At 42.7% G+C, this 22,153-nt stretch overlaps 1 protein-coding gene across 2 annotated transcripts in view; it reads left to right on the top strand.

Moving 5' to 3' along the window:
* CDK19 (cyclin-dependent kinase 19) overlaps positions 1 to 19,407 on the top strand; it is a 236,930-nt gene extending 217,523 nt beyond the window's left edge. For both annotated transcript variants that reach the window (XM_015418762.1, XM_015418763.1), the window contains 2 exons: positions 5,101 to 5,349; positions 18,888 to 19,407. In XM_015418762.1, the coding sequence (XP_015274248.1) occupies positions 5,101 to 5,349; positions 18,888 to 19,019 (381 nt within the window). In that variant the 3' untranslated portion in view covers positions 19,020 to 19,407. The remainder of the gene's footprint in view (positions 1 to 5,100; positions 5,350 to 18,887) is intronic.
* The last annotated feature ends 2,746 nt before the right edge of the window (positions 19,408 to 22,153 follow it).

Genomic DNA, 22,153 nt, shown 5'->3' on the forward strand with positions numbered 1-22,153 from the left:
CTGTTATTTAGAAAAAGATAAGATAATAGAAAAGAGCAAATTAGAACAAAAAATACAACATAAAGTACATTGGTATAAATATCTGCAAATAAAACATTTATTGGAATCACCCCAATTGAAGCAGACAAGAAAAAGACAAATGACACAGTTTGAATTATTGCTTAATGAAGCAAAAGAGCAAAACCCAGGTTTAATTACTATCTTATATCAAATACTAAATAAAGCAGATGAAGAGGAGAAAACACTTTATCAGAAACAATGGTCAAGAGATTTAGACTTTGAACTAAAAGAGGAAGATTGGGATGCAATATGGAATGCTCCTAGTCAAATATCAAAAACTTTCACAGTTAAATGGCAAGCATTTAAAATACTGGTTAGATGGCAAGTCACACCTATATTACGACACAGAATAAACCCAGAACACTCCCCAAGATGTATTAAACAATGTGGCCAACTAGCAGACTACTTACACTGTTGGTGGTCGTGTAAAATGATGCAAAAATATTGGAAAGGAATAATTAAGGAGATTAAAGAAATGATATCTGTACAAATACCTTTACAACCAGAAGTGATATTGTTGGAAAAATGGGATACAAATCAAATGACATCAAGGCAAAGGGAAGTAGTTTAGTTATTGTTAACAATAGCAAAATCATTGATAGCAATAGAATGGATAGGGGGAAACCTCCCACAGTGCAACAATGGCTTATAAAGATATGGGACTACTTTATTTTGAGTAAACTGTCATTTAATTTGTATAAAAACTCTGCTACACAATACGAGAAAAAAGTGGTATCAGTTTGGTTTCCAATTATAAGTTACTTAATGGAAAAAGATATCCTTCCAAGAAACACTCTGTATCATAACATGATTTACTTTTAAACAAGTTTATAGTAAATTGTTTGTTGTATATGTTGGTTATGTTGTAAAATAAAAATTATTTTTAAAAGTACACAAAAAATTTTAAATAACAAGAAATTGGGCAAAGTATATGCAGCCTAATCTGCAGAGAAGAAAAAAGGTGTCATGACTTATATAACTGATAAACATTTAACTGTAACAGAAGAGTTAAAAGATCTGGAGGGAAGATATATCTCATTAAAAATAAGATCTCCAGAAGATAAAATCTTCACCTTGGCTTCAAATTACACTCCAAATAATGCAAAGGAAAAATTCTATGAATTTTTTTTTCAAACACTTCTGGACTTACAAAATGGAGAAATTTTAATTTTTGGGACATGAATGGAGTATTAGATAAAAAAAGAACAGATCTAAATAGTCTACGAGAGGAAAGCATGGCATCATGAACACACCTTGGGATATGTAGGTGTATGCTATTATATACTTCTGTGCAAATTCTGCTAATTTCATCTGTTAAGTAACTTGTGGCACTCTATAAAATGGAATAAATAGTTTCAATTAGTATGAGAGGTGGTCAGGGTTGTGATTGTTGAAAATAGTGGGGAATTTGTCCTGAAGATATTTTTGCCATTTCATCTGCCATGTCATTGCCCATTTACATTCTCAAAAAACTCTGCAGAACTGCCCTTTGTAGAAGCCATGCTAATTCTTCTTCAGCAAGGCTCATTCTTCAATGCATTTTAACAATTTCATATTTAATAACACTTTCTACCAATTTACGCAGGACATATGTGAACCTAATTGGTCTATCGTGTATAGAGATTGGGAGAACAGTAAACAAATGAACTACTTGTACAAATAACCTCATTATTTTTGTTTCTTTGGCATTACTATCTCTGTATTCTAATTCTCTTTGCTCTTTTGACTCATTCCATTTAAGTATTGTGTCATGGAGAGGATAAGTACTTTACACCACATTGCAGACTCGAAAATGATGGTTTTTAGTGTCATTATTTTCACTTTCATTATATTTTGTTCAATATATTTTTGTTCTGTGATCAGAATTTATCATTAGTTTATGCATATCGAACACTTGTGGGTTAGACAGATTCTTCTGTTATATTTCATGCACTTAGGTTCAAGTCTATAGAAAGGTTAATTGGAATGGCTTCCCCAATGCCTATTTGAACACCTGTACCCTTTTTGGGAATACAAATGCCAAGAAAACAAAAGGAAAGAAAAGTAGCAACAAAAATGGCAGAAAGGCAAGAAGTGATGTGAACCTCACTACCACCAAGTGGAGAATGTTTGGAAATGAAGCTCTGAAGTGAACTGGAACTTAGAAGGAATGCTTTGTTGCACTAGAAGAATGTCTGCTTGTCCTTGAAGATCTGTTATTAGAATATGTGTTGTATTAATTCAGATACATTTTGTGTAGATTGATGATGTAAACACACTAGCATCTACAAAATAAGTGAACCAGTGTAGTGCAGTGATTAGAATGACAACTAATACTTGGGTAGACCTGGCTGCAAATCTCCACTTTGCCATGAAGCTTTTTGAATGGCCTTGGGCCAGTCTAACTCTAATCTCCCTCACATACTTGTTGCAAGTGTAAAGATGGAAGAACCTTGTAAATCACTTTGTGCTCCTTGGAGGAAGGATGAGATGAAAATGTATTAGGTGGAAAATGAATTCAAATAAAATATTTAAGCTGAGGAAAAGCTGTTTGCATGAACAAATACCAAGTCCTGTAGAATTGTCGGTGATATGTGACCATTGAATGTCAGTCCATTGAATGTCAGTCCTCATTGATTACCATACTGAAGACAACATCATTTTAGGTCATTTTTCCTGGCAACAAAACCCAGAAAATATAATGCAATTTGATATAAATCTGTTTTGCAATCCTATTTTAGATATGACTTCCTGTTTATGAAGCAGCGATGGCGGACGCTCTCCCCAAGCAGCGGGAGGGCGAATCGCACACCAGCGTCCTGGAGGGGTGCCACCTCAAGTGACACCCCCGCAGAGCCTTTGTGATAGGCTCCAGGCCAGAGGGCTTTTGAGGGGTAGCCTCTGCCCTGACAGTCCAGTCGCTGTGTGGCCTTCGGGCACAAGCTGCTTTGACCGGGACAAGCGCTGGAGATCGAGCGGAAGATCGTTAAAACGCAGCGTGGTCAGAGAATCTGACCGACAATAAACGTGAGTTCTGAATAAAACGGACTTTTAAAAAAGCAGATCTCCCCCCCCCCCGTGCAGGAAGAAGAGGAGCCAAGGAGGGAGCCAGGCAGTCAGAGTCCCAAACCGGAAGAGGGTGCAGACGTCATTAAATTACTAGCGGATATGGTCAAGCTATGGAACAACTCAATGGTATTAACCAGCAACTGACTGTGATGAACAAGAACTTTGCTTCTCAACAGCTCCAGCTGAATGAAACGGAAAAGAAAGTGGAGCAGGCTAATGAGAAAATCCAAGAGATGGACACCACAAATAAGTTGAAGAAAAGACTGGGAGAGGTGGAAATAAAGCAAAATCTTCAAGAAAACCGTGTACTGCAACTACAGATGGAAAAAGCCAATATGATTCTCAGGTTCCAGGGAGTTCCTGAAGTAGCGAAAGAGGACCTGAGGAGGTTGCTTAGCGAGATCATCGCTCCAGTGATAGGCTTTACAGCAGATGAATTAGTAAAAGATATGGAGGTGGCCTATAGGGCATACTCCAATTATATTTTAAAAAATAGCCTACCTGGAGAAATTGGGGTCAGATTCTCAAGAAGACAGACCAGAGATGCTATTTTAAAAGCAACATCAGCAACTCCACTGAAAATGGGAAATGTAATTATCAAGGCGCTAAAAGACATTCCATTTGAAATCCGGCAAAAGAGGAAAAATTACAAAGATTTGATTGCTTTTCTTCAAACTAATGGAATAACGTACAGGTGGGCGATCCCGGAAGGTGTCATCTTTAAAATCAATGATAAAAGAGAGAAGATAGACTCCATTTTCAAGGCTAAAGAGTTTTTGTGGTGTCAGCTCGGAACAGAGGAAGAGTCCAAAGAGGAAGAAATGAAGTTGAGTGACTTTGCTACCTCAGGAACGGAAGAGGACTCTGCAGCAGAAAAGGGTGCAGGACCTGCCAGAGTGGTATACGATTTCAGAGACAGAAAGCCAAAGTAAAGGCAGAAGGACTTGGAAATTGGCCTTTTGAAACAAAGAACACGAAGATGATCAGAAAGTTCTCTCATAACAGCTAACATAGTAACATATAAACATGGAAGATGGGCAGGAACTCTACAAGTATATTGTGATACTAACACTTGTGATACTAACATTTACACTAACAGAAATAAGATCTCCTCCTCTTGGGTTTTTAGTTTTTAGTTTAGTGTGGTTATCTTTCCTTTATCCCTAGTTGTAGTTCCGCTTCCCAAATTTTCTTTGTAGTTTGTAGTCTAATGCAAAATAAAAAATAACCCTTTCGGGGGTTTAAAAAAATATATATCCTATTTTAGTACTATGGTGCTGGAGAAGATACAGAGTTATAACTAAAATGGTCAAGAGTTCAGAGCACTTTCCTCTGAGGTAGAGCTAGTTTATGTCTATTATAGAAAAAAGAATACTAATTTGAGTTCAATAGAGAATGCTAGGAGAAAACAAGATATCGATAAGGTGGGATAACTAATAATTTCAGGACTAACGAAAAGAAGTACTACACACAATTAGTTTATGGAATTAATTAATTTACAGGGCTTTGCAGGGCACAAAGAGGGCTCCCAGGTAAGTCCAGGAACCCAAACTTGTTACTGACATGAAGCTAAAAGGGGCCAATATGTTTGTTGGGGCTACTCTGACCAAGCATCTCTTCCTTCTTAAAAATTCCCACACCCAGAAGAGTAGTTTAAAGTCAAAATTTGAAGAAGCTACACATCTCTGATTGAAAAATCATCATTCCCATCACTTGGAATACAAATTTTTAGAAACTTCACAACATGTTGCCAGTAGATTAGATTAGCCCTGTCTGGGAGACACAGATGGTGTACTTTGTGCCTTCATATTTGCCATCATACTGAATGCAAGAGGCAGGAAAACTGCTAATCCCAGACACACTAGCGTTTCTTGCTTTGCTTTATAGGTTGAAGAATAGAGAGGCCCTTTCTCACTACTTTTGAAAGATCCTTCTGCACTTGTGATTATTGAAACACTGATGTCCTCTTGCTGTTTTTTTCTTACTCCTTAGAATCAGCAGCAGAACCAACATCAGCAGCAAACAGCACCTCAACAACAGCAAGCAGCACCTCAACAGCAACAAAACAGTACCCAGACAAATGGAACTGCAGGGGGAGGTGGAGCAGGAGGTGGTGGCCCTGTGGGAGGTCTCCAGCATAGCCAGGACTCCAGCCTCAACCAGGTGCCTCCAAATAAGAAACCACGTATAGGGCCTTCAGGCACTAATTCAGGCGGGCCTGTCATGCCTTCAGATTATCAGGTACTTAATATTTTTTTACACTCCTGCATTTTTTTGTTTCTGGGGGACGACAAGAAGAAATGAGTTTAAAAAACTGCTACAATAAGATGATCTTATTCTAAAGTGTTCTTTCCCAGCATATTAATATATCTAATTCTCAGAATGGCTCCATCTGTGGATACAAATCTGGAGATTAGGGCCATGGACAGATCAGAGAAATCTTTCTGCAAACCTGAAGAATGCCTTAGGTTTGCAGGAAATTCTGAAATAAAAAAATACACAAAAAACCTCAAAATGATAGAAACATTCCCTGTAGCTGTAAGACACAAATGCCTTCTATGGCCATTACTAAGCAACTACAATAGAATTGCTAGCATTCAGTCTTGGTTTCTGCCAGTAAAAGGTAGGGGGAGGGGTGTCCTGGGACCTCCCAGGCCTCCCGCTGGGACAGCCGGGGGTCACCCCATGCCCCCTGACCCCGGATACAGCAGAACCCCTCTCCGGTGCACTCACCAGAAGCCATGGGGCCCGGAGGGGGAGAGAGCGGCGGCAGTCGAGCCAAGACGACGTATTGCAATGAGGAAGGCAACACCGGGCTGCGATGGCCTGACGCGGCGTCCGGGGACTGCGCCAGGGGCACCGCGACGGGCCAGCAGGGCTCGGGCCCAAGGAAGGGAGCAACAGGGGCCAAAGGAGGGCGGCGGAGCTCCAGTGGAGGCGGCCCCCGAGTGGCAGGGAAACTCCAGGAGCCAGCGAGCCCAGGGCAGGAGCGAAGCACAGTCCCGGGGCTGGCACAGAGGTGGAGGGCCGGTTGACATGCCAGCAAGGGTGGGGCCGATGCCTGGCGGAATGGCATTGTTCCCTTTAAGTAGGGGCGGGGCCAGGGAAGAGGTGTGGTTCGGGAATGGGGCAGCAATAAAAGGGGGAGATGGAGGAGTAGGGCCGGGGAGGAGGTGGAGACCCAGCCCAGATACGGCGAGAGAGAGCGCGGCTGGTATCCGAGGGACAAGGAGGTGAAGTAACCTCCAAGTGTCCCTGGTCTGAGGCCCCTATTTCCTCCAGACCCTGACTGGCTTCCATGGCCTCCTGACCCACACCCCCAGGCCCCTGGAGAGAGGAGTGGGGGCAGCCACATGAGGGGCCTTGACAGCAACACGGCAACAGGAGGGAGACCCCCGGGAGGACCAGGGGTGCATGACAGGGGGAACTCATTGGGGTCATGCCTGGCAACAAACATGTGACTTGCTGCCATACAACTTCCATGACTTACTCAGGCTTAGCTGCTTGATACTGTTCAACAGCAGCCAGCACACAGAAGCCAGTGTGGTTTAGTGGCTAGAGTTTTACACTAGGATCTGGGATGCCCAGTTTCAAATTCAACACTCTGCCATGGAAGCTCATTGGGTCACCTTGGGCCAGTCGCACACTGTCAACCTAACCTACTACATAGGGTTGCTGTGAGGATAAGATGGACATGAGGAGGATAATGTAAGCTGCTTTGGCTCCCCATGTGGAGAAAGGTGGGGTATAAATTAAGACCAATAAATAATACATTTAGCTGAAGGGGGAAGATAAAAGGTAGGTTTGTTGGTGGGTGAGAAGAAGAAAGCAGGGAAAGGAGAGAGCATATGGGAGCTGCCAGGAGGAGAGCAAGAGAAAATAGGTTAGGGAAGGGGATATAGGGGAAATCCCATCACAAGTCCTTGCAGGTTCCTCAAGCACAACTGGACCTAGGCCTGGCTGCTGGCACCATACAGTTGGGCCTGTTATGCAACTTAACCAGAGTTTTCCCAGCTGCCAGAGGGAGAGAAGGAGGCAAAACTGAAGATGGGGGAGCAGATAAAGGTCAGGGTGGAAAAAGGAAATAGAGGGGGAGGGGGAGGGGAAATGAGAGGTCCCACTGCAATTCCTTGTGGATCCCCCACTTGTCAACAATATAGCTAATTTTTAATATAGCTCCATCTGTGGATACTTAAATCTGGTGATTGGGGCCATGGCCAGACAAAGCAAACCTTAAAAAGCTCCAGGTTTGCTGAAAAATCTGAAATCTAAAAAAAAAAATTGGGGGTTCCCCCCCCTAAAATAATAAGAGCAGTACTGATAGCTTTAAGAAACAAATGCCCTCAGTGGTTGTAATAGCTAGGTTATAGCTAACTTTGGGTGAGAGGCCATGTTGCCATCCTCAGGGCTTGGATTCTGTCAGTAAAAGGCAAGGGGAGAGGAAGGACCCTTTTTGCAACTGATTCAGGCTGTGAGGGGAGGACTTATTGGGACCAGGCCCAGTGGCAATCACCAAGTGACTTGCTATCACATGACTTGCATTACTCACCCAGGCCTGGCTGCTTGCTTCTGTTCAACAGCAGCCACCCCATGAAAGCCAGTATGGCGTACTGGTTAGAGTGTTGGGCTAGGAGCTGGGAGACCAAGGTCTCCCTCACTATGCCTTGGAAGCTTACTGGGTGACTTTGGGCCAGTCACAGAATCTCAGCCTAACCAATCTCACAGGGTTGTTATGAAGATAACATGGAGGACAAGAGAATGGTGTAAGCTGCTTTGGGTCCCCATTGTGGAGAAAGACACGAAGTAAATAGATAATAAACATAGCTTAAGATGGGGGAGCACATACATGTAGGTGGGTGGTGGGTGGGAAGAAGAGAAGAAAGCAGGGAAAGGTGAGGAAGTGGGGGATGCCAGGAGGAGGGGAAGAGGAAATAGTGTGGGGAGGGGGGATATGGGGAATGTACTGTGCCCCACAAGTTCTTATCAGTCCCTTGCTTCTTTATTGATTGATTTATTGATTTATTATTAAATTTATGTATATATATATATGTATATCTGCTTCCTGTGGCATCCAGGGTGTGAACATGAACTTTGGGTGAGAAGCTTTTAGTGGACAGCACAGTAACTGTCAAATGCATTCAAATAAGTTGCTACCTTTTTAACTAGCCCTACCCTTGCGCAATTATTAACAACTGCCCAATGCACAGAAATTAAGGAAGCTAAATTTTCTCACGTCTCTCCACACCAGGAAAAGCTTCACTCACAACATTTTTGTGCAATAGGCTTTTGTTAGAGGTACAGCACAAGAAATTACAAAACAGTCCAAAAACTCAGTGACCATCACAGGCTGATGGTGATCAACAATTCTGATACATAGTATGGCACTCATATAATCCAATTAATACATATTCAGATCAGGCCACATGAATCAGCCCTAACATGTAGCTATTCCACATGGTGCCTGGTTTTTGGTGGCGCACCACTGGTGCCAGCACTGAGGATAAGGAATCTCGGGGTGATGCTGGATTCCTCGCTTTCTGTGGAGGCCCAGGTCACTTCAATTGCCAGATCAGCCTTTTATCATCTTCAGCTGATCAGGCAACTGGTTCTCTAACTCACCCCCTGGGACTTAGCTACAGTGATCTATTCAATGGTCATTTCCAGGCTGGATTACTGTAACTCGCTCTACACGGGGCTGCCCTTGAGCCTGATCCGGAAATTGCAGCTAGTGCAGAATGCAGCAGTGTGCCTGCTGACAGCGTCGCCTATGCAGGCATGCATTCAGCCAGTGTTGCACCAATTGCACTGGCTGCTGATTGAATACTGTATTGGTTCAAGGTCATGGTTTTGACCTTTAAAGCCCTATGTGCCCTGGGACCATCATACCTGCGGGACTGCCTCTCCCCAAGTTGTACATATTAGATTCCATGTAAAAAATGAAGTCAAATGAGGAAGAAGTTCTTGTATTTTATTGTAATGAAATACGGAAAACAGTTAGGCCAAAGGACCCATCAAAACTGACTGCTTTCTTCTCAGCATATTCAGGAAAAATGCCTCAATTAATAGGAAAACAATTAGACCAAATAGTTAACCAAAAATTGACAACTTTCTTCCTTTTCTTCTTTATCTTCTTCTTGAGCATATTCTGAACATATTCAGGAAACATGATATTTTATACATAGACTGACATAATCAAGAAAACAATATTCAAACAGCATAATTGGTTACAAGAGACAGTGGTAATTTGAGTAATAATCCTCTGATTGGCCAGATATAAAGAAACATATATCTACGTCAAACTTAAGTGTTTACTTAACCTAACCTAAATGATAATGGGCAAGGATTCTTCATATCCCAAACAAAAGTATTCATTACTGATACGAGACTAAAATCTTATCTGACCCAGACATTGAAAGGTTTGCCCTAAGAACTACAGAATCATGAACTTTGTGCCTATTATGTTGTCTGCTAACAATATCAGACCTACAAGAGGAACGCCTTCTATATAACAGGCCTTTCTAACATCCTAATAAAATATTACTTAAAGAACAAATCTATAAAAACCAGAGAAATATGAATATGAACAATCAAGAAGAAAAAAACCTATATATGAAAATCTTTATATTCCCATTCATACTACACCCATATAAGCGCCAGAGAGCACTACATCCTAGTAGTCCCCAGCCCGCTTAGCCACAACCAGGGTGATGGCTTGTTCAGTCCTTGCCCTGGCCTGGTGGAACATGCTCACACTTGAGACCAGGGACCTGTGAGACTTACTGCAATTCCACAGGGCCTGCAGAATGGAGCTGTTCCACCAGGTGTTTGGTTGAGGTGGCGAATGTTCAATCATTCTGGCCTCCCCTGTCCATGGTACCCTACCAGTGCCCTTGCTGTTTTGGATATTATTTGGGCACTGGAGTATTTTGGGGTAACTTCTATTCCTTGCCTGACATGAGGCACAGGTTTTTGTAATAATCTGCTGCTGCCATTTATTGTTTTATTGTTTTTACTAGGAAAAAGGCCCGTTGTGGAAATAAATACAACGGCCTCTAGAAAGAGGCTCTGGGTGGGTGCCCCGGCCTTAGACACTCAGTGTCAATTTGCTGTGGCGACCTCAGCAGGGTATAATGACACTGAGTCCACCATTTTCTCCAGAGGAACTGATCTCTGCTACCTAAAGAACAGTTATAATTTTGAGTGAACTCCTCCCACACCTCCTGAAACCTCACCCTCTCCAGGCTCCATCCCTCACATCTCCAGGAATTTCCCACCTGGAGTTGGCAACCCTGTCTCCTTCCCAGCCAATCATCAACCTACCTTTAGTTCCCCCTCACTCTTCAGCTTTCTACCCCCCACACACCTGCAGCCTCTCCCGTGCTCTGAAGCCCTGACTGCTACGTCACATTGGCTGTCATACGGGGGCCACCTCAGCAGCATATAAGGATACAGAGCCCACCATTTTCTCCAGGGGAACTGATCTCTGCCATCTGGAAAGCAGTTGTAATTCTGAGTGATCTCCAGCCTTCACCTGGAGATTGGACACATTTTACCTCAGAACAGCAAACTGTTTAGAATGTTAGAGGCAAAAGCCAATCAAGTCGCATATGCAAATGACCTCTGTATTCCGAGGGAAAGGCCAATGAGGCTGCATATGCAAATAACCTCTGTGTTCTGACTGGCTATGGGGGGGAGAGAAACAGCAAACTGTTTAGAACGTTGGAGGCGAGACTCAAGCAATGCAGCCAGTGGATAGGGACAGATTCTGAGTGACACACCAGAGCGCCAACCAATTCCGGAGCGTGTGGAATGTTCTAGAGAAGTTCGGCTTTTATATATAAGGGAGATTGTCTGATGATTTTATGTTGTAAGCCACCCTGAGCCCACTTGTGGGGTAGGTCGGGGTATAAAATTTAACAACAACAATAATAATAATTTAATTTGGCCATAATAATTTCAAAAACAATCATGCAAGTTTCCTTAAGCAAAAAATGCTAGCATATTTTAGCTATCACAGATGTCTTTTCACTGCATGAACACAACAGTCAGTATCATTGAAAAGATGAATTATAAGTAGATCCATTTGTCACCAGGCTGCAAGATGCTTTGTGGCTTCTGTTCACCACTGCCTCAGTGGTATGAATCTTTATTTTAATATCCTGTCCTTTCCATCCTGTTTCCTGGTTCTTTTTAGAAGCCTCTAGGTTAAGGTTCATCACTGCTGTTGTCAGGGCATTTGATTTTAGAGCATCTTGCACATACACCTTCGTAGTAAATGTAAAGGTCATTCCGTTTCAAGAACGTAAATGATATACAACATTCATTTTGTTTGAAAGCCAGACTATTGTTACAAGCTATGTAGGTTATTTGTTTTCCATATTATATAGCATAATAATTGCATTAGGCCTTTCCTAGTTTCATGTTAAGTAATCTGAAAGGACTGACATTTTTTTAAAAATGAACAAAAAGTAATAGGTTCAAAATGTGAATAATATATCAGTATAATTTCACCTATAGTAATTTGGAGGTAGAAGATATAAAGCTGAGGTTTTATATCTTTAATTTTATGATAGAACCTGTTGCTACCTACTTCCGTTCTATCGGGCTTTCCAACCTGAGATCCAGTAAGTCAGATGCAACTCACAAGCCCTGTCACTTGGGCTGCCAGGAGTCCCCCCCCCCCTTCAGAAATCTTTTTTTGTTTTTTTGTTTTTTTGTTATTCCAGGTAACCTGTGAGTTAAAGCTACTGTCCATTGTTAGTGGACTGCATTACATAAGAACATAAGAACATAAGAGACGCCAATGTTGGATCAGGCCAAAGGCCCATCCAGTCCAACACTCTGTGTCACACAGTGGCCAGAAATACCAGTGCCATCAGGAGGTCCAGCAGTGGGGCCAGGACATTAGAAGCCCTCCCACTGTTGACCCCCCCCAAGCACCAAGAAGACAGAGCATCACTTGCCCCAGAGCCCCTAGCTATACCTTGTGGCTAATAGCCACTGATGGACCTCTGCTCCATATGCTTATCTAATTCCCTTTTGAAGCCGTCCATGCTTGTAGCACCCACCACTTCCTGTGGCAGTGAATTCCAAGTGTTAATCACTCTTTGGGTGAAGAAGTACTTCCTTTTATCCGTTCTAACCCGACCGCTCTGCAGTTTCATGGAGTGCCCACGAGTTCTTGTATTGTGAGAAAGGGAGAAAAGTACCTCTTTCTCTACCTGCTCTTTCCCATGCATAATCTTATAAACCTCGATCATGTCACCCCTCAGTCGTCTTTTCTCCAAGCTAAAGAGCCCTAAGCGCTTTAACCTTTCCTCATAGGGAAAGTGTTCCAACCCTTTTATCATTCGAGTTGCCCTTTTCTGCACTTTTTCCAAAGCTATAATATCCTTTTTAAGGTGTGGTGACCAGAACTGCACACAGTATTCCAAATGAGGTCTCACCATTGATTTATATAGGGGCATTATTATATTGGCTGATCTGTTTTCAATACCCTTCCTAATAATCCCCAGCATAGCATTGGCCTTCTTTATTGCAGTCACACACTGTCTCGACATTTTCAGTGAGTTATCCACTACAACTCCAAGATCTCTCTCTTGCTCAGTCTCTGCCAGTTCAGACCCCATCAATGTGTATTTATATTTAGGATTTTTGGCTCCAATGTGCATCACCTTGCACTTGGCCACATTGAACCCCATTTGCCATGTTGACGCCCACTCGCCCATCCTTGACAGATCCCCTTGGAGTGCCTCACAATCCTCACTGGTTTTCACCACCCTGAACAACTTTGTATCATCCGCAAATTTAGCCACTTCACTGCTTACTCCCATCTCCAAATCATTAATGAACAAGTTAAAAAGCAGTGGACCAAGTACTGATCCCTGCGGTACCCCACTGCTTACCACCCTCCACTGAGAAAATTGCCCACCTACACTCACTCTCTGTTTTCTATGAACTAGCCAGTTTTTGATCCATAAAAGGACTTGTCCTTCTATCCCATGATTTTTGAGCTTACTTAGGAGCCTTTGATGAGGAACTTTATCAAAAGCTTTCTGGAAGTCAAGGTAAATAATATCTATTGGATCCCCCTTGTCCACATGTTTGTTCACCCCCTCAAAGAACACTAACAGGTTAGTGAGACAAGATCTTCCCTTACAGAAACCGTGCTGAGTCTGCCTCAATAGGTTTTGTTCATCTATGTGCCTACTAATTCTTTCCTTAATAATGGTTTCCACCAATTTACCCGGTATCGACGTCAGACTGACTGGCCTGTAATTTCCCGGATCTCCTCTGGAACCCTTTTTAAAGATGGGAGTGACATTAGCTACCTTCCAATCCTCAGGAATGGAGGCAGATTTTAAGGAAAGATTACATATCTTTGTCAGGAGATCTACAAGTTCACATTTGAGTTCTTTCAGAACTCTCGGATGTATGCCATCTGGGCCTGGTGATTTTTCAGTTTTTAAGTTGTCTATCAGTTTTAGGACCTCCTCTCTCATCACCTCAATCTGACTCAGGTCTTCCAACACCCCTCCTGAAATCAGTGGTTCTGGAGTGGGCAAGCACTTCTCATCTTCCACAGTGAAGACGGAGGCAAAAAATGCATTTAGCTTCTCAGCCATTTCCCTATCATCCTTCAATACTCCTTTTACCCCTTGGTCGTCCAAGGGCCCCACTGCCTCCCTGGCTGGTTTCCTGTTTCTAATGTATTTGAAGAAAGTTTTATTGTTGGTTTTTACGTTTTTTGCTATATGCTCCTCATATTCCCTTTTTGCCTGCCTGACCTCAGACTTGCATTTTATTTGCCATAGCCTGTGTTCCGTTTTATCAGCCTCACTGTGACTAGCTTTCCACTGCTTAAAGGAATTCTTTTTACTTTTTACAGCCTCCATTACTCTGTTTGTTAACCATGCAGGCTTTTTCCTATACCTGTTTGTGCCTTTCCTAACCTGCGGAATATATATTTTTTGAGCTTCTAGGATCGTAGTTTTAAATAGATCCCAAGCTTCCCCAATTGTTTTGACCCTTTCTACTTTTCCTTTCAGTTTCCTCCCCACGTGTCCCCTCATATCAGAGAAATTACCCCTTTTAAAGTTAAAAATGGTTGTGTGAGTCTTTTTGGCCAATTCTCTATTTGTACAAATGATGAACTCAACAACATTATGATCACTGTTTCCAAGCGGTGCAATCACTTTTACATCTCTCACCAGGTCTTGAGTGTTACTTAGGACCAAATCAAGGATCGCCTCTCCCCTGGTAGGTTCCGTGACCATCTGCTCCATAGCACAGTCATTTAGAGTGTCTAGAAACTCAATCTCTTTTTCCCGACTAGAACACATATTGACCCAATCAATGTGTGGGTAGTTAAAATCACCTATTATTACACAGTGTTTTTGTCTAGTTGCTATCTTTAAGGCATTCATCATTTTATAATCCTCCTCTATCTTTTGATCTGGTGGGCGATAACAAACTCCCAGTGTTAAGTTTCCTTTTGGCCCCCCTATTTCAACCCATAGAACTTCCAGAAGCGAATCCAATTCACTTAGCCTCTCAATCTTTCTAGACTTTATACCCTCTCTGACATACAGAGCTACCCCACCTCCAACCCTTCCCCCCCTATCCTTCCGATATAATATATAACCGGGAATCACTGTGTCCCACTGATTTTCCTCATCCCACCAAGTTTCAGAAATACCCACAATGTCTATTTTTCCCTCCGACACCAAGCACTCCAACTCCCCGATTTTACCTCGGACACTTCTAGCATTTGTATAGAAACAGCTGTAATTTCCCTTACAAGTTAAGCCTGCATCCTTCCTCTTGCTATCTCGAGTCGTTGTCCGGCAGTCCATGTCACCAGCCATGGCCTCTGTGGACAATTTCAATCCACCTCCCTGTAGAAAAGCAACCGGTACCCCCTCACCTCTCTCAGATGAGCCAACCCGAACCAGAGACTTTTCATCTCCTGTCGGCTTTCCCCCAATATTCAGTTTAAAAGCTGCTCTGCCACCTTTTTGATTTTAAGTGCCAGCAGCCTGGTTCCTTCTCGGGACAAGTGGAGACCGTCTCGCCTGTACAGCTCCCTCTTGTTCCAAAAAGTATCCCAGTGCCTAACAAACCTGAACCCTTCCCCCCTACACCATCGTCTCATCCACGCATTGAGACTCCTGATCTCTGCCTGTCTCTCCGGCCCTGCGCGTGGAACAGGTAACACTTCTGAGAAGGCTACCTTGGAGGTCCTGGACCTAAGTTTCCTGCCCAGCAGCCTAAATTTCTCCTCCAGGACCTCACGACTGCATTTCCCCACATCGTTGGTGCCGACATGCACCACGACCACTGGCTCCTCCCCAGCACTATCTACCAGCCTATCTAAAACACGCGTAATGTCCGCTACCTTCGCACCAGGCAGGCAAGTCACCATACGGTCAGTACGCGGGTTCGCCACCCAGCTGTCTACCTGCCTAAGGATCGAATCACCCACTACCAAGAGCCCCCCTCCCACCCTGCTCAGGGATGGTTCCTTGGTGCAAAAGGAGAGCCGCTCACCAGCTGGGGAAGAGGTCCCTTCTGAGGGCACATTCCCCTTATCCTCAGCATGGTGCCCTGTTTCCCCTAGACCCTCATGCTCCCTGACAGCATTTCCTGGGTCACAAGCTGGGAAGGTCTGGGCTGTATATTTACTGTCCAAAATCTGCTACACTTTAGTCTTACAGCTTGCAATGAAAAATAAAAAAATAATGCTGGAATAAGATGCTGTTAAAGGGTTTACATTGACACCTGTAGTTTATACAATAATATTTAGTAAAATGATGAACAGCAAAATGACAGTACACTCAGAGGAATAAAATAGTAAGTTATTTGGCCTTTCATTTTATCTAGCAATTTAGTAATCTAGCATGAGAAATTGGTTTTGTTGAGAACAGTATGTCAAAGGACCTGAAGTACTGAAATCATAACCTCCCACATTAGTCTTTTCCTCCAGTACTGATACTATTCATTTACTCATTTATTACTAAGAATTCAGACAATAAAGTGTTCCATGTTTTCCCTGTTGTTCTCATTTTTTAAAAATGCTGATTTATCATAACTTTTTGTTCTACGGCAATTGCAAACTGAAGTTTTTCAGTTGTGCCTTGAATGGTGTTACTACCTTTCCTGGCTTTGCAGCATAGTCTTTTATATAACCAGTGACAGTGTAGAAACCTGCCTCTCTGCCTTGTTTGCCTGCCCACTTCCATCCATCCCATTTTTATTTTGCTCTTCTCCCAATCATGCTGACATGCGTGATTCTCCCTTCCTATTTTTTATTCTCACAACTCTGTAAAATGCATCTAGCTGAGAGAGATTGACTGGCACAAGGTCAGAAACTGAACTTCATAGCTGTGTGGGGATTTGAATCAGGGTCTCCCCCTGTCCAACACTGTAACCACAGCAACACACTCTGATCCCCAATGTTATATTCAGTATTCACCCAACCCTAGTCTCCTCTCAGGCAAATGGCATGATGGTGGAAAGCCTTGACATTATCTCCTGCTTTTAAGAAATTAAATTATTATGGTGTGCATCATTGCTGGTACATGTGCTTTTGAAATATCCCTCTTACAAAGAACAGCAGCAGCAGAACATTATGCTGTGAAGCAGAAACATGAGTCTTTGTGGCAGACCAATCCTGCCTAGGCCCTGCAAAGCACTGAAGCTTCGATGTATGTTAGCTTCCGCCAGGGGTCATTTCATAGAATAAGAGGTGCAGGAGCTCATTTGCATATGCCACACCCCCTGACATAGGGCAGGCATATTTAGAATGGCTTTCGCTCCCTTCCCCGTTTGGGGAAGGGAAAGAAAGGCATTTAAATCCCCTTTTGCAGAGAAACTCAGGGGAGGGGGGGGCATGTCTGCCACGGCGGGCTGGCTGAAGGAGGGCAGGGCAGGGAGGCAGTCATGCCTGGGTTTCCTGCCCAATGTTCTCCAGGTGCCCCGTGGCTGCGGAGCACCCAGAGAACATTGGGCAGGAAGGAACCCAGGCATTTAAAAAAAAAAACCTTCCCCCAAGTCTATCCGCAGAAGTGGAGAGACTTGGGGAAAAGGGGGGGCATGTCTGCCCGCCTCCCCTCCCCTTCTCCAGCTAGCCCGCAGATGCGGGGCACCTTGAGAACATCAGACAGGGAAGGAACCCAGTCATTTAAATCCCCCCCCCCTTTCCCAAAGTCTCTCCACAGAGCGGAGAGGCTCAGGGAAAAGGCGGTGGGGGACTCTGCAGAGCTTCCCTGGCCCGTCCGTCTGCACAGTCGGGCCAGGAATGATGGGGGGGCACCCTGGGCTCCTTTCTGCCAGAGTGCCACTCCGCCACGCTCCGGCAGAAAACGACCCCTGGTTTCCGCAGACATAAATTCAGATTAGAGAAACCCACATGTAATCTGCTCTGCTGTTGCCACCATGCCCTCTGGTGCTCAAGCTTCCGCTTTCCTGAAATCATAATGGGGCAGGCAGTCTGATGAGACCAGTGTGAGAAGTCTGTGCTACTCAGCATTGTATATAATTATGCTGATGCTCCTAGACAGTGGTTTGGAACTGAATTACAAGTGAAGGGGAGCTCTGCATGCATCACCTTAATGCAGCCCCCCAAGCCCCTAAACTTCTGTTCTTCTGGATGAGGGGACCCTCTCAAACAACCTGGAGGCCAACGTGGGCTCTGCTTTGAGAGGAGGGAATTAGCAAAAATAGTCCCCTTCCTGTACCAGTGGAAATGCCATTCTGTTAGTATAAGTGCTGGTATGCCAGGAGAACACCACATTTGGATCTAATTTACATTTTCCCTGGAAGTCTCCCTCTTCCCACCCAGTGCAGACTGGACTCCTTTCCCCATCAGTCTGATATTCAAGGCTACATGCATCCAACAGAAATAAAAGATAATCTTGTCTGCATGTGAATAGATGGGAAGAACCTGAAAGCTCATGCATGGGGATTAGATAATGCAGAAGTACTACAGAACAGGGCAATGCTGAAAGTAAAGGTAAAGGTATCCCTTGCTCAAAAGCCGGTCAAATCCAACTCTAGGGGGCGTTCTCATCTCCGTTTCTAAGCCGAAGAGCCAGCACTGTCCAAACACTCCTCTGTAGTCATGTGGCCAGCATGACTAAATGCTGAGGCACATGGAACACAGTTACCTTCCCAATGAAGCGGTACCTATTTATCTACTTGCAATTTCTTGCTTTCGAAGTGCTAGGTTGGCAGTAGCTGGGGCCAGAGATGGGAGGTCACTCTGTCATGCAGCACTAGGGTCTCGAACTCCTGAGCTACCAACCTTCTGGTCTGCAGTTCAGCGTCTTAACCTCTGAGATTGTTGTGTGAATCAGAAAAAACAATGTTATTTTCCTCAATGTCTGGAAGCACTCTAAGATAAACTCATGTAGCAAGATTTAAGCCATTTAATATCTGATCCCATGATCTGTGTCTACTTCAGAAATCTATATACATAAACAAAATGAGATGCAGAATCATTGGGACTATGAAGAGAAGTTATGACTAGGCTCCTTTTAAATGTATTTCTTTATAGGCTCATAAGTGTGGGACCTGTTTGTACCTGGAATATTTTGCATCTGTTGTTAGTTCTTGAGGGTAGGGAATGGGATGCCCTAATCACAGGGCTGCAGCTGTCTGAAGAATTTGCTGTCTGATCAACATTCAGTAATTGTTAGCTTTCATGATGGTCAGTCATCCTCTGAAGATTTTTGTTCCGGTCTAGCAAAATGTTCACTTTTCCCCCCCTTCTTCCTTAGCACTCCAGTTCACGCCTGAATTACCAAAGCAACATTCAGGGATCTTCTCAGTCCCAGAGTACAATGGGCTATTCTACATCATCTCAGCAAAGTTCTCAGTACCATCAATCTCACCAGTCTCACCGGTACTGAAGAGGCCTCATAGAGACTGCGTTGGAAAGAAATGGACTAACAGTCAAAGGACTCCAGCAATATGAAGTTCATAAACAGTGAGAAGAACCAAAAATGCAAACTGTGATGCAGATTTTAAAATTGCAATTATAAAAGAAAAACTTTTATTTACTGATGGTTTTCAGACAAGAGACAATTCTTATCCCTTTTTGCCATAAAGGAGATTCTTGTGAAGTTTCCCCTCAGCTTGCTCTCGCATGCGTTCCATTGTGGTTATTTGAATGAAACCATCTGATCTGAACCCAGCACTTAATCATCTTTATCCTATGGAATTTTTGAAGGATTCCTGCACCTTTCTTGTGTTTTAGTAATTGTCATAAATCTATCTTTCTTTTTTCAAATCCCTTTACCAGAGTTTTAAAGTTTTTGAAATCTTGAATTCCCAGGCTTTTCAAGCTTGTATATAGTTAGTTTTTTACTAGGCAAACCCATTTAACTATACAGGTATGATGCACCTTTTAAAAGCACTATGTTGTTTTCACAGGATATTACTGTTTTGATCATGGATGTCAAGAACAGCAAATTTTACTGTTCCAGAGTATTTTATTATTCTCTTTTTTATTAGTCTAGTTTTAAGATGAGGTCTTTAAAAAAAAAGAAGAAAAGAAAAGAAAAATATACAACCCAAGTCTCTGCAGCAACTATTGCATGTTCTGTGTTTGGACTGAACACCAAAACAGAAGGTTATGAATGTTAGTTTTGTCTTTCAGATGAAATCCCATAGATCATTGACCATTTTCTTCCATGTGGGTTGACTTTAACCTGGCCTGACAGCTAAGTGAAAGCAAATATTGCTGTGGCTCCAATAGAACAAGAGTATGTTATGTTGTCTTCTTTAGTAGTTATCTGTATTTTGGAACTCTGCCCTGGGAGTTCAGTATCAGTGGAAGAAAGGGCAAACAAGGAAACTGCTACTACTTTGGGGTAGGGGGGAATGAAATATGCTTTTTTTAACCCAGGTTAATATACTCTTTACATCTTCTCTTGTAGCCTTCCTTTTGAGTTTTGATGGTCCTGAAACTTGCAGCAAAAAGTGCTGTGGCACCTTAAGAGATTAACAGTTATTATTGTAGCATGAGCTTTGGAGGCAGTAGCCTACTTGCAGGACAATTTGCAGTCAGGAACCTTGACAGCTGGGGGTGGGGGATTATTCATTGTCCTGACCAGATCAAAGATTTAAAGAGAAGTTGTTGAACAATGGCTTCTCATGTAAAATGCATATTATGTTGTCTTGCTACTGCTATAATTAACCCAGACTGTTTATGCCAGATAAACCTGGCTTTACTGAATTGTTTCTTTTTTCCTAAGGTTATGCACATTGTGATGGTACCGAAGGAATGTTGGTGTACCAGACAGGCTCCTAGCAAAGGAAATGTCGGAGCCTATGAACTGGAGGATCATTGCCTAAATGCAGTGATCAGAGGAAATATGTCATTTGAGGCCGTTCTTTTCTCAGAAGTTGAGAAATACAACTTTATTCACAACACTATGTATTCTGCAGTTCAGCACAGAACTCAACATATGATAAATCTAAACTTTTTCCCACCTAAAAAGTAGTTTCTCATCCTTAAAGTGATGAAGATAGGCTTGAAAATTTGTGATGCCTGATGGAACTTCACGTTAGACAGTAGAGCTAAACAACATTTCTAGGTTGGTAGACCTTCCCTGCCCAGCAGCTGCTTTTCCTCACCATGACTAGCAAAAATAGAATACAAATTATGCTAATCTGCATGATTTCAGAATCAGCTTTCCTTAGGGTTACCAGCAACGTGAAGACAAAATGTCTTGCCCCTTTAACAGAGCTTTAATGCATGGAGATGGCAGTTGAAGCTTTTCATGGCATGGAAGTAAATAACATCCCATTAAGCCTCTATTAAAGGAGCAAGATATTTCCCCCCCAGATTGTTGGCAGTGCTAGCTTTCCTCCACATAGAATTCAGATTAGTTTGTTGGAGGGTTCCCCCCGTCCCAGTTCAGAGCGTACATAGCCTTGACTTCATTGCACTAAACTGAGAAGGTATATAAACAGCATCCAGTACTTTAAGAAAAGAGATACAGGAAGGAGCTAATTACTTATGTAAACATTTATGGGCATTTACTCTGTATAGAGTGAACTCACGTCACACACTCTGTTCAGTTCTGAATTGACATTAGGCCCATAGACAAAAATACTGAACGTTTTGCACTAAGACTACAGTAGAAACTATCAATGTAGTAGGTAAGTTTGCTTGGAGAGCAAATTTTCTTTAATCCCTAGAGTAGTAAAGGTATCTTAGTCTAGAATATGTTCCCAGTCCACTTTAAAGAGCATCTCCAGTGTAAGACTGGCCATATTAGTCACAGGCACTGTTCAATTTGCCCTTGACACCAGGTGGCTTCCTGGAGAGAGCCAAAAGATAATTCATCAGAGGATGGACAGAACAGGGGGAGAAAATAAAAAGAATTCAATTTGAGATTTAAAAAAATTACCAGTTGGATTTTTTTATTCAGTTTTAGTTTTTATGATACATTGTATGTCTGAAATAATTCTGTTGGATGGAACTCAAGTTAGTTTTGTACAGACTTGCAGTCAAACAGTTGCAGCTCCATATCACAAGTTTATCATCTGTGATCTTTCTGAACCTGAGGTAAATATAGGATAACAACTTAAACATTATTGACCTTTACTTTGACTGGTTTTTGTTTTCTCATTCTGTTGCTCTGTCCCCCAGTTCACTCTTGCTTGAAATCCATCATCTAGCTAAATATACTGAATTGCGGTTAAGTCACCACTGGGTTTTAAGCGTGCTTAGTAAAGCCTCTCTTTTGGGGGGTTGTCCTCTCCTTTGGTAAGCTCTGTCCAGATGTCAGTCCCCCTGCATGCAGTGTTTTAAAACTGTGTTTAAATGTGCTTTATTTCCATGAGCTTCCAATCCCCTAGAATAATGGCCATGATTATTGTCTGTAGTGACAAGTTATTTGCATATTTGCTGGAAATAAATTGCTTACTATGTCCCATTTCCCTGCAGTGTCTGTGCACACAAAATGGCCTTCCAAATAAGCATTGACAGGGGAATAGTTGAAAGTATAGGTTTACATTTTTGAAATGTTTACTG

The sequence above is a fragment of the Gekko japonicus genome, unplaced genomic scaffold, assembly GCF_001447785.1.
Source record: "Gekko japonicus isolate JY-2015 unplaced genomic scaffold, Gekko_japonicus_V1.1 scaffold880, whole genome shotgun sequence".
Taxonomy (NCBI): Eukaryota; Metazoa; Chordata; class Lepidosauria; order Squamata; family Gekkonidae; genus Gekko; species Gekko japonicus.